Consider the following 12,034-nt stretch of genomic DNA (forward strand, 5'->3'; position numbering starts at 1 on the left):
ACGAGCTTGGGTTGTAAGCCTCTCCTCTGTGTTTATAGATCACCTTGTGAATATTCCTACTGCGCTGAACAGCAATTGTCAGTGCATTAATAAAAACACATTCTAAGGAAATAGCAATTTATTTGGAAAGAACTAATTGTATCATTATCACAGAACCAGGACTTTTTGAACCCAGTAATAGATGGATTATCACAGCAGGCTTAGTGTTATATTTATGAAATTCACACCAATACAATGAATGTAAACACAGGACAGCATATTACTGCCACTAGGATGCAAATGAAAGTCAGCGGCTCGATGATCAACCGTATTCATGACTATCTTTCACAATGAAAGCCAGCGTCGTTCAGTGAGAACAGTGATGGCCTTGGGTTGGAAGACGCTGGTGCAACTCTGGGCTCTGCTGTCCACTGATGGGGTGACCCTCAGCAAGTTATTTCATCTCTCTGTATCAGTTTCTCGGCATACAAATTTGAAAGTACAAAGAACAGGACTTTGAAGATCAAATGAATTTCTACAAGGGAAACTGAGCAGTGCAGGAGTTGGCACATGTTATGCAGTAAGAAAAGTAGGCTGACTTTGAGAGCACTGGGAAGTGAATAAGACTGGCCTTTAGTCACAGGAGTTTCACCCAAAAGTCAGGCCCTATACTCTATGCCTTGTGTGTGCGTGCTCAGACACTTCAGTCGTGTCTGACTCTTTTCACCCCTATGCTCTGCAGCCCGCCAGGCTCCTCTGTCCATGGGATTCTCCAGGCAAGAATACTGAAGCTGGTTGCCATGCCCTCCTCCAGGCGATCTTCCAGACCCAGGGATCCAACCCGTGCCTCTCCTATCTCCTGCACTGGCAGATGCGGTCCTCACCACTAGCACCACCTTTCTGCACCTTATGTTCTAATAACTTAAGTCTCTGTGAAAACATGGTCTAAGTAAGGCTACTGCATAGACTGCAGTGCCAGTGAGTTCCAACAGCAGAGGGTACAGTCATGCGCTGTAAACATTCTGAGCACATGTAAGCCTTTTTAGCTACTAAACTGTTAGACTATTCTTAAGTAAAGAAAGATAATGATAAATTAAATGTTCCTATCAAAACCAACCTACCTTTGACTAACGTGATAAATTAGGAATGGTTAAATCTCTTACCTTTAGGGTAGATGTCTTTTAGAGGGACTTCTCCTGGGGGCAAAATCCTGACTATCTGATTAGTATCCAAAAGAGTTACACAATTGCTCTGTTTTGCGGTTCCACTTTTCTTCTTTCCTCCATAGAAAGTTGTATCAGTGACTCTTGATTTACTCAAAGATGATGGCCTTTTCCAGGAATAAACTTCACTAGGTGACTAAAAGGACAAAGAGAGATTCAAGTACTGAAGTACTATAAACTGCACTCACAACTTTTACAGTGTAGTCCTTTAAACAGATGCCAGTGGTAAACTTATATTTCACAAACATAAGAAAATCAAATTATTCTTCAACGTTTCTTAATGCAGAAGATAGTTCCTTTATTGATAATCATAATTTTCAGACAAGTGTAAAGTATACAACATATTTTTTATTTTGAAATTAATTATAACTAAAACGAGGGAATATAAGAGTATAGTTGGGCTTCCCAGGTGGCCTTAGTGGTAAAGCAGCTGCCTGCCAATGCAGGCAACATAAGAGACTTGGATTCTATCCATAGGTCAGGAAGACTACCAGGAAGAGGGCATGACAACCCACCTCAGTATTCTTGCCTGGAGAATCCCATGGACAGAGGAGCCTGGGGGGCTACAGTCCATAAGGTCGCAAAGAGTCGGACACGACTGAAGGGACTTAGCACAACAGTATCAGTTCAGTTCAGTTGTTTAGTTGCGACTAAACTACTGCACCGTGAACTGCAGCACGCCAGGCTTTCCTGTCCATCACCAGCTCCTGGAGTTGCCTCAATTCATGTTCATCGAGTCAGTGATGCCATCCAACCATCTCATCCTCTGTCGTCCCCTTCTCTTCCTGTCTTCAGTCTTTCCCAGCATCAGGGTCTTCTCCAGAGAGTCAGTTCTTCGCATCAGGTGGCCAAAGTATTGGAGTTTCAGCTTCAGCATCAGTCTTTCCAATGAATATTTAGGACTGATTTCCTTTAGGATTGACTGGTTGGATCTCCTTGCAGTCCAAGGGACTCTCAAGAGTCTTCTCTAACACCACAGTTCAAAAGCATCAGTTCTTCGGTGCTCAGCTTTCTTTATGGCCTAACTCTCACATCCATACATGACCACTGGAAAAACCATAGCCTTGACTAGATGGACCTTTGTTGGCAAAGTATGTCTCTGCTTTTTAATATGCTGTCTAGGTTGGTCACAACTTTTCTTCCAAGGACCAAGCGTCTTTTAATTTCATGTCTGCAGTCAACATCTGCAGTGATTTTGGAGCCCAGAGAAATAAAGTCTCTCACTGTTTCCATTGTTTCCCTATCTATTTGCCATGAAGTGATGGGACTGGATGTGATGATCTTAGTTTTTTGAATGTTGAGTATTAAGCCAACTTTTTCACTCTCCTCTTTCACTTTCATCAAGAGGCTCTTTAGTTCTTTTTTGCTTTCTGCCATAAGGGTGGTGTCATCTGCGTATCTGAGGTTATTGATGTTTCTCCCGGCAATCTTGATTCCAGCTTGTGCTTCATCCAGCCCGGCATTCCTCATGATATAATTCTGCATATAAGTTAAATAAGCAGGGTGACAATACACGGCCTTGATGTACTTCTTTCCCAATTTGGAACCAGTCTGTTGTTCCATGTCCAGTTTTTACTCTTGCTTCTTGACCTGCATACAGATTTCTCAGGAGGCAGGTAAGGTGGTCTGGTATTCCCATCTCTTGAAGAATTTTCCAGTTTGTTGTGATCAAACTGTGGTATAGTCAATAAAGCAGAAGTAGATGTTTTCCTGGAACTCTGTCACTTTTTCAATGAACCAACAGATGTTGGCATTTTGATCTCTGATTCCTCTGCCTTTTCTAAATCTAGCTTGAACATCTGGAAGTTCACAGTTCACGTATTGCTGAAGCCTGGCTTGGAGAATTTTGAGCATTACTTTGCTAGCGTGTGAGATGAGTGCAACTGTGTGGTAGTCTGAGCATTCTTTGGGATTGCCTTTCTAGGGATTGGAATGAAAACTGACCTTTTCTCGTCCTGTGGCCACTGCTGAGTTTTCCAAATTTGCTGGCATATTGAGTGCAGCACTTTCACAGCATCGTCTTTGAGGATTTGAAGTAGCTCAACTGCAATTCCATCACCTCCACTAGCTTTGTTCATAGCGATGCTTTCTAAGAAAGTCTCACTTGACTTCATATTCCAGGATGTCTGGCTCTAGGTGAGTGATCACATCATTGTGGTTATCTGGGTCATGAAGATCTTTTTTGTATAGTTCTTCTGTGTATTCTTGCCACCTGTTAATATCTCCTGCTTCTATTAGGTCCATACCATTTCTGTCCTTTATTGTGCCCATCTTTGCATGAAATGTTCCCTTGGTATGTATAATTTTCTTGAAGAGATCTCTAGTCTTTCCCATTCTATTGTTTTCCTCTATTTCTTTGGATTGATCACTGAGGAAGGCTTTGTTATCTCTTCTTGCTATTCTTTGAAACTCTGCATTCAGATGGTATCTCTTTCCTTTTCTCCTTTGTGTTTTGCTTCTCTTCTTTTCTCAGCTTTTTGTAAGCCCTCCTCAGACAGCCCTTTTGCCTTTTTGCATTTCTTTTTCTTGGGGATGGTCTTGATCACTGCCTCATGGGCAATGTCCTGAACCTCCATCCATAGTTCTTCAGGCACTCTGTCAGATCTAATGTCTTGAATCTTTTTGTCACTATTTGTCACTTGGCACAACAGTATAGTTAATTTAAATAACTACAAGTAAATAAATAACTATTTTAAATGGAAAATGCTGAGTGCATCTACTAACTGGCATAAGGAATAGTATTATCAGTATTTTTCAAGCCCCTTGGAGGCCCCCTTCCCAATCATGTCTCTTTCATCTCTCCTAGACATTAACTCTCCTGGAATTTTTTTATTATTTTTTTCTCTTGCTTTACTTAATTTTTTTCAAAATGTATCTATTCATTTGGCTTTGTCAGGTCTTATTGTCCCACTCAGGATCCTCTGCTGTGGTTAAAGGACTCTCAAGTTGTACACAGGCTCAAGAGCTCATGGGCTCAATAGCTCCGCGGCATGTGGGATCTTAATTCCCTGACCAAGGCTTGAACCCTCATCCACTGCATTGCAAGGCGCATTCTTAATCACTGGACCACCAGGCAAGTCCCTCTTGCTTTAGTTTAAGTTTTTTACCATATATTTATCCTTATCTACTCTAAAAGATATTCTCCTATGCATTTGCTAAACATTTTGAGGTTTTTCCTTTCACTTTTAATTCCTTAATGCCTAAGGAAATATTTTTGTAAGTGGTATGAGGCTGTGCTCCATGCTCATCCTTTTTTGCCCATGGAGAGTAACTGTCCAAATATCATTAGCCTTTGCCCACTGATGAGCACTGGTATGGGAAATCAGTTCCGTCTATGTATGGATCCATCTATGTCTAGGCTTTGCATTCTGGTCCACTGTGTATTTTTCTATTCCTATGGCCAATACTACTTAGTTACTGAAGTTTTATAATAAGCCTTGAAATTTAGTAGGGCAAGTGCCTCTGCCTTTTATTCTGGCTCTTCTCTGGAAAGGCCTTACTGTCTGCCCTTTCTCTTCCATAAAGAGAGAGTTGATTTGCACTGCATCCTTGTCAGTACTTGGTATATCCTGGCACTTAGTCCTTCAGTGATGTCTGACTCTTTGCGAACCCATAGACTGTAGCCCACCAGGCTCCTCTGTCCACAGATTCTCCAGGCAAGAATACTGGAGTGGGTTGCTATTTCCTTCTCCAGGGTATCTTCCCAACTCAGGGATCCAACTTGCATTTCCAGCGTCTCCTGCATCGGCAGGCGGATTCTTTATCACTGACTTAGTGGGACTAATTAACCACTGAGTTAGTGGGACTTTCTTATGCATAATACTTGGTACTTGGTATTGTGGGTATTAATTTTTTTTTTAATTTTAGCTATTCTAATAGGCAGCAGGGTAGTAGTACTATCTCATCGTGATTTTAATTTGCATTTCCCTAATGACTAATGAACATCTTTTTATATACTCAATTACCATCCATTTATCCTCTGTAGTAAAGAGTCTGTTCAAGTCTTTTGCCCATTTAAAAAATATATATTTACTTCCAATTTTATTTTTATATCTACTTAAAACATACTGAAAACCATGAGTCCACTCAGATACATCCAGTTCCTAACCAACCACTACAGGATTCATTCTAGTTTTCTTTCCCACTGCATCTGTAACTCCCTTCTCACACAGTGAGAAACCTAGACTTCATTATCTTTAACACAGTTAGCTCCTATCTCCACCACTAACTTCCTCTTCCAGGCAAATGCCCCCCCGCACTCTGCTTGGTCCTTATAGCCCACACTGAGCTACATTCATGCATCAGTGAAGTCTTCGCCTTACTGGGCCCCCTGCATTCCACACCAGCCTGCCCCTTCATGGTGATGCCATCTTCATCCTGGCGGGACCTGACTCCCATCACCAGTTGTCCCTCCCTCCCCCACTACGGATATCTTTTTCACCTGCTCAGGCTCTGACCTCTGACACCTCACACAGGTCCTCCCTTTGCTCATTTTTTATACTAGATTATTTGTTTTGTCACTCTTGAGTTTTAAGAAATCTTTATGTATTTTGGATAATAGTCCTTTGTTGGATATGTGATTTGCCAATATTTTCTCCCAGCCTGTAGACCGTTTTTTAATTCTCCTCACAGTGTCTTTTTACAGAGTGGAAGCTTTTAATTTTGATGAAATTCAATTTATTAAAATTTTTTAATGGATCATGTCTAAGATGCTCAATGTTGAGTAGAAGTGGTGGTAATGGGTATCCTTGTCATATTCTTGATATTAAAAGGAATGCTTTTAACATTTCACTTTTAAGATTCACTAAGACACTTGCTAAAGATTTCTGTGGCCATTTGGTAGTAGGATAAGAAAATTATAATAAGTTTACAATAATTCAGGTGCCTCTGATAATGCTGCAAAATGTTAATGAGAGACATACCCTTTTTGTTGATAGTTTTATGAGGAATCAAATGAAAATCACATCAAGGCAGAAAGATACTGTGGTATAAAAAGACATGAGGTTGAAGGCCAGTCATTCTTGAGCTCAAATCACAGCTTCCTTACTCAATATCTCTGTGGCCTGGGGGAATAGATCCTCTCTGTTTTTACTGTTTCATCTATAAAACCTTGTGGAATTGTCATGAAAATTAATGATCATGTATGAAAGGGTTTAGAATAGTACAATGCCTGGCTTGTATTGGGGTCTCAAAAATATGACTGCTCTCATAAAAGGCTGAAAGGTTGTCTAACTGACTCTAATCCTTCATTAAACAAAAATTCATGAACATCTCCTATATGGTGGGTACTAAATACAGGGAATAGAGCTTTTAATTTAACAAGGTCTCTAGCTGGTGGCTCAGAGGTTAAAGCATCTGCCCGCAATGCAGGAGACTTGGGTTTGATCCCTGGGTCAGGAAGATCCCCTGGAAAAGGAAATGGCAACCCACTCTAGTATTCTTGCCTGGAGAATGCCATGGATGGAGGAGCCTGGTGGGCTACAGTCTACGCGGTCACAGAGTCGGACATGACTGAGCGACTTAACCTTCTAGCCTATAATCTACAAAGGATTTCTAGAGGGTCAATACAAACATTACCTTATACTCAGCTTTCTTACCTTTTTACAGTGACATTATATTTCTATGTCAATTTCTTCAATCAAAAGATCAATTTTTTAAAACAGTTCCACCTTCAGAAAAGCAGATCCAGTATTTTCTCTACTGACCCCAGCAAGCATTTGTAGCAAGCATATTAAACACAGCTCTTCATTTAATCAAGCCTGTTGTATTCCAACAACATGTTTCATTTTCAGTTATATAATCCACAGCAAATGTTTTTTGCTTGATAATTAGGCAGACATATGGCAAAGTCCTAAGCCACATATTATCCACTGGGTTTTGGATTTCAAAAGTCTTAAACCCTGAAGTACTCATCATTCATTAATCACATGAAAATTTTGAGATATGCGAGACTGGTGTACTATTAAGCAGAGCCAATATTTTATCTTTAAGTGATTCTATCACTCTGCCTAAAAGCTACAAAGAAAATTATGAAAATTAAATACTTAATCAAACACACAGAGCTACATCTAAGGTTATTAGATGGCAACTTGGACTGAAATAACCTTTCTATTTTATCTTCTCACATTTCCTTCAGGGGAAGATGGTGCCTGTTTTACTTGAAGTCGACTACAAACAGCCCCTTCTTTACAGATAATAGTAAATAATAGCAGAAGGATCCACTGAAAAGCAAATTAAATTGAGACTACCAGCATTATAGTATAAGCTGGATGCTGCAAAGATATAAGTCAGAGCAAAACTCAGAGGAAAGTGAATGGTATTCATGAGTGTTGAAAAATTTCATCTACAGTAATGAGGTTCAACATATTTCCCCTTAAAAGTTCTAGAAGAAATGTTATCTCGTTAGTCTCAAATAGTCCCTCTTGACAGGATATAAAGTGACTGTCAGTAGGTTACGTATATATCTGCCCCATGAACTCTCATGTATGAAGAATATTAGTTTTCCTTTACTAAATTATATAGTTGCATTACACTTGAAATGTTAACTTTTAAAAAGCAATGAACCCATACAGAACGCATTTTTAAATGACTGGTCTCGAAAATGAATGTTGATCTGAAATGTTTACCAAAAAATCATTACACTTTTAATTACCCTCAAATAGGTTTATAAAGCTTAGGTCAAAGTGAGGGGAAGAAATAGTTCTTCAATAATTTAAAAAATTTAAGCTTACCATGAGATCTGGGAAACCAACAACAATTGTAGCATAACTATTCTTATCTGAGAGAATTCGGTTTGGAGAGGCAATCTTTTGTCCCACAGCTAAACTCAGATTTTCAGATGACAGTTGATCACTTGAAATTGTATGAGGTATGCTGCGGTCTGTTTCTGAAAAGTATCAGAGAAACATTAAACACCATATGCCCCTAAACTGCTCCAGGAATTAATTTTTGCAAGATTTCATTCTCACCAACTCAAACAGAAAAGCATAAATTAAAAAAGGGAAAATGCTTTCAATTACACTCATGGCTTTTTGTCTGAGAAGACTCAGTTTTCACATCTTGGTATCTTCTCATTTACGGAATTCAAATTTTTATTAGCAATCAAGATTAATATTAACAGTACTGCAGAAAGAGGTAAAACTGACCTGGTTGGTTAGCAATGGTATATTTTAGATTTTTTTTTTCCTTAAGTACTTTGCACACCACCCCCAAAATCTGTGATGAATAAAGTAGAAATTCTGATGTTCTGTGTTAAAAAGAAATGATGCAGTCCTAAAATAGACTTGGAACCTACATACATATAAACATTCTGACTTGTCAAAAATATGCAAAGACAGAACTTAAAAGATGATGGATTCTTCCTTACTGTTTCTAGGGCAGTGACTAAGTTTTCTCTTCTGTATAAAGGTAACATATGTTGATATGATTGTATTGAAACGGTCCTAGAGGAGCGTATGCAATCAAGCAGGCACCTGCACAGCCACATACACACAGAGCACAACATTTACCTTGCATGACTCCAAACCCTGGGCTAGGAAGCTCCTCTCTCAACACATACAACTGGCAAACCCCGCTGTCCTTAGATTCTATGTGTGCAGGTGTAGTTAAAAGATACTTCCTGTAAACAAACAAAACACCTAAGTGAATGAACGGTCTTTCCTTTTCTCATAACTGTGAGACCAGACTAGGAAAAATCAGAGTTTTTCCCTCCCAGGGCCTCTTTTTCATACTGTGAGTATACTTTGCAGTTTCAGAGTTTTATCATGAATTTAAAAATAACTTCTTAACGCTGTATAAAGCTGTTGCTGTTGCTCAGTGGCTAAGCCTTGCCCGACTCTTTGTGACCCCACGGACTGAAGGCCGCCAGGCTCCTCTGTCCTCCACTGCCTCCTGAGGTTTGCTCAGATTCACGTCCCCTGAGTCGGTGATGCTATCTGGCCATCTCATCCGCTGTTGCCCCATTCTCCGTTTGCCTGTATAAACAAGAGTGCATAACAACAATGCAGTCATAAATGTGAACTGAAAACCTAACGCTTCCTATAAGAGGAAAGGCTAGCAAAAAAAAAAAAGAAAATTAAGAAACCAACTCGAAAGAGACACTCCATACCATCATGGAGCCTGCTATTAATATGACTTATCAGCCAGTAAGAGGGAACCCGGCCTCAAATCTGTGACTAGGTACCGGCTTCTCTGGTGGCTCAGCAGTAACCATCTGCCTGCAATGCAGGAGACGAGGATTTAAGCCCTGGGACAGGAAGATCCCTTGGAGAAGGAAATGGCAACCCACTCCAGCATTCTTGCCTGGGAACTCCCGTGGAAAGAGGAGCCTGGCAAGATACAGTCCTTAGGGTCACAAAGAGTTGGACGCGACTTAGTTGACTAAACAACAAGGGACAGAAGCCCGCACTGCTACAATTCCCTTGCTTTATTTATTCGTATAATTGCCAAAATAGGGATGTATAAATAGCCAGGAATCTTTTGCATCAGGACACTTCTTGTCAGCAGAGGAGCAGAAAGTCTGCATGGAGCCAGCAGAAGTGATGCATGAGGGAGCACTCAAGACTTACTGCGCACCCTAGTTACGCCAAGTGCACAGAAAGTCCTGTCATCAAGAAGTGTCCAGCCCAGTGGAGGAGGCAACACAAAACATAAAGATAACCAAGTAGGAGCAGGCAAGAGGAAGCGAAGAAGAAACTTCTCAGGGGTGCAATCTGCGAAGTTCCGAAAATCAACGGCATTTGAATGGAGACTGTGTGGCCCTTTGAAGAAAAGATGATCGGAAAATCTATTTTGAAGTACTGGCAAGAATACAGAGAATACAGTGAAATGCTCAATGCGCTAATAGGAAAAAGCCCAAAGAAAGATGGATAAATATAAAATATTGTAAAAGTCATTATGCTTTTACTGTTAATTTCAAGGTCATCATCTAAAACAAACTTTTAAAATTAAACTATGAAGCGACCTTTAAGTGACATTTAAAATTTCCCCTCCCCTCCTCTTCAAAGTTTCACCTGCCAAATGCAGAAATGTTAAAACACAGACACAGGAAGATAGAGCTATATATAAGGATGCTGGAAAACTGAGCACACTCCATGAGGTACCGTGGAGATCTACTCACTGATTTGTTTTACTCTCCACTAGAAGCCATTTGTCTTCTGCTACAAGAAAAACCATCTGGAGGTTGATGGGAAGCGAGATGGTGTGAGTTCGCCCTTCTAGAACATCCAGCACAGCCAGGGTGTTCCTGAAAAAAAGAAAAGAAAAAGAAAACTCTGTGAAAGGAAAGGTGAGGATATTGGTTGAGTAACCATAGCATAATCATGATATATTGGGTGTCCCTGGTGGCTCAGATGGTAAGGAATCTGCCTGCAGTGCAGGAGACCTGGGTTCGATTCCTGGGTTGGGAATCATGATATATTACAAAACCCTAAAAACAATATTTTTAAGATTAGATGATAACATAGAAAAATGTTAATTGAGAAAATAGAGATATAAAACACTAAACTATGTAAAGGCTTGCATAAGATCTAAAAATGGGATGTGACAGCCACCATGCTAGCAGTGATTGTGTATGTAATTATGAGCACTGTTTTTTTATGTGTGTTTTCAATGTTCTGCAATGTGGGATAAGGTACTTCTAGAATAAAATAATACTAATTTGGTTACATGAGTTTCCAATAAGCCAGAGCAAAGCACCTGGCTGCCAACGCAGGAGACACAGAGACTCAGGTTCGATCCCTGGGTCAGGAAGGTCGCCTGGAGAAAGGAATGGCAACCTACTCCAGTATTCTTTCCTGGGAAATCCCATGGACAGAGGAGCCTGGTGGGTTACGGTCCACAGGGTCGCACAAGGTCAGACACGACTGAAGCAACTTCAGTTCAGTTCAGTTCAGTCGCTCAGTTGTGTCCAACTCTTTGCGACCCCATGAATCGCAGCACGCCAGGCCTCCATGTCCATTACCAACTCCCAGAGTTTGCTCAGACTCATGTCCATCGATTCGGTGATGCCATCCAGCCATATCATCCTCTGTCATCCCCTTCTCCTCCTGCCCCCAATCCCTCCCAGCATCAGAGTCTTTTCCAATGAGTCAGCTCTTTGCATCAGGTGGCCAAAGTATCAGAGTTTCAGCTTCAACATCAGTCCTTCCAGTGAACACACCACAGTTCAAAGGCATCAATTCTTCAGCGCTCAGCTTTCTTCACAGTCCAACTCTCACATCCATACATGACCACAGGAAAAACCATAGCCTTGACTAGATGAACCTTTGTTGGCAAAGTAATGTCTCTGCTTTTGAATACGCTATCCAGGTTGGTCATAACTTTCCTTCCAAGGAGTAAGCGTCTTTTAATTTCATGGCTGCAGTCACCATCTGCAGTGATTCTGGAGCCCCCCAAAATGAAATCTGACACTGTTTACACTGTTTCCCCATCTATTTCCCATGAAGTGATGGGACCAGATGCCATGATCTGTTTTCTGAATGTTGAGCTTTAAGCCAACTTTTTCACTCTCCTCTTTCACTTTCATCAAGAGGCTTTTTAGTTCCTCTTCACTTTCTGCCATAACGGTGGTGTCATCTGCATATCTGAGGTTATTGATATTTCGCCCGGCAATCTTGGTTCCAGCTTGTGCTTCTTCCAGTCCAGTGTTTCTCATGATGTACTCTGCATATAAGTTAAATAAGCAGGGTGACAATATACAGCCTTGACGGACTCTTTTTCCGATTTGGAACCAGTCTGTTGTTCCATGTCTAGTTCTAACTGTTGCTTCCTGACCTGCATATAGGTTTCTCAAGAGGCAGGTTAGGTGGTCTGGTATTCCCATCTCTTTCAGA

At 40.7% G+C, this 12,034-nt stretch overlaps 1 protein-coding gene across 1 annotated transcript in view; it reads right to left on the bottom strand.

Annotated features, from left to right (window-relative positions):
- The window catches only part of VWA8 (von Willebrand factor A domain containing 8), a 373,132-nt gene that overhangs the window by 136,092 nt on the left and 225,006 nt on the right, over positions 1-12,034 (bottom strand). Inside the window, exons 32-35 of the mRNA XM_052649893.1 lie at positions 10,321-10,446; positions 8,711-8,820; positions 7,934-8,088; positions 1,143-1,338 (exon numbers count right to left, since the gene is read on the bottom strand). Of these exons, the coding sequence (XP_052505853.1) occupies positions 1,143-1,338; positions 7,934-8,088; positions 8,711-8,820; positions 10,321-10,446 (587 nt within the window). The remainder of the gene's footprint in view (positions 1-1,142; positions 1,339-7,933; positions 8,089-8,710; positions 8,821-10,320; positions 10,447-12,034) is intronic.

The sequence above is a fragment of the Budorcas taxicolor genome, chromosome 12, assembly GCF_023091745.1.
Source record: "Budorcas taxicolor isolate Tak-1 chromosome 12, Takin1.1, whole genome shotgun sequence".
Classification (NCBI taxonomy): domain Eukaryota; kingdom Metazoa; phylum Chordata; class Mammalia; order Artiodactyla; family Bovidae; genus Budorcas; species Budorcas taxicolor.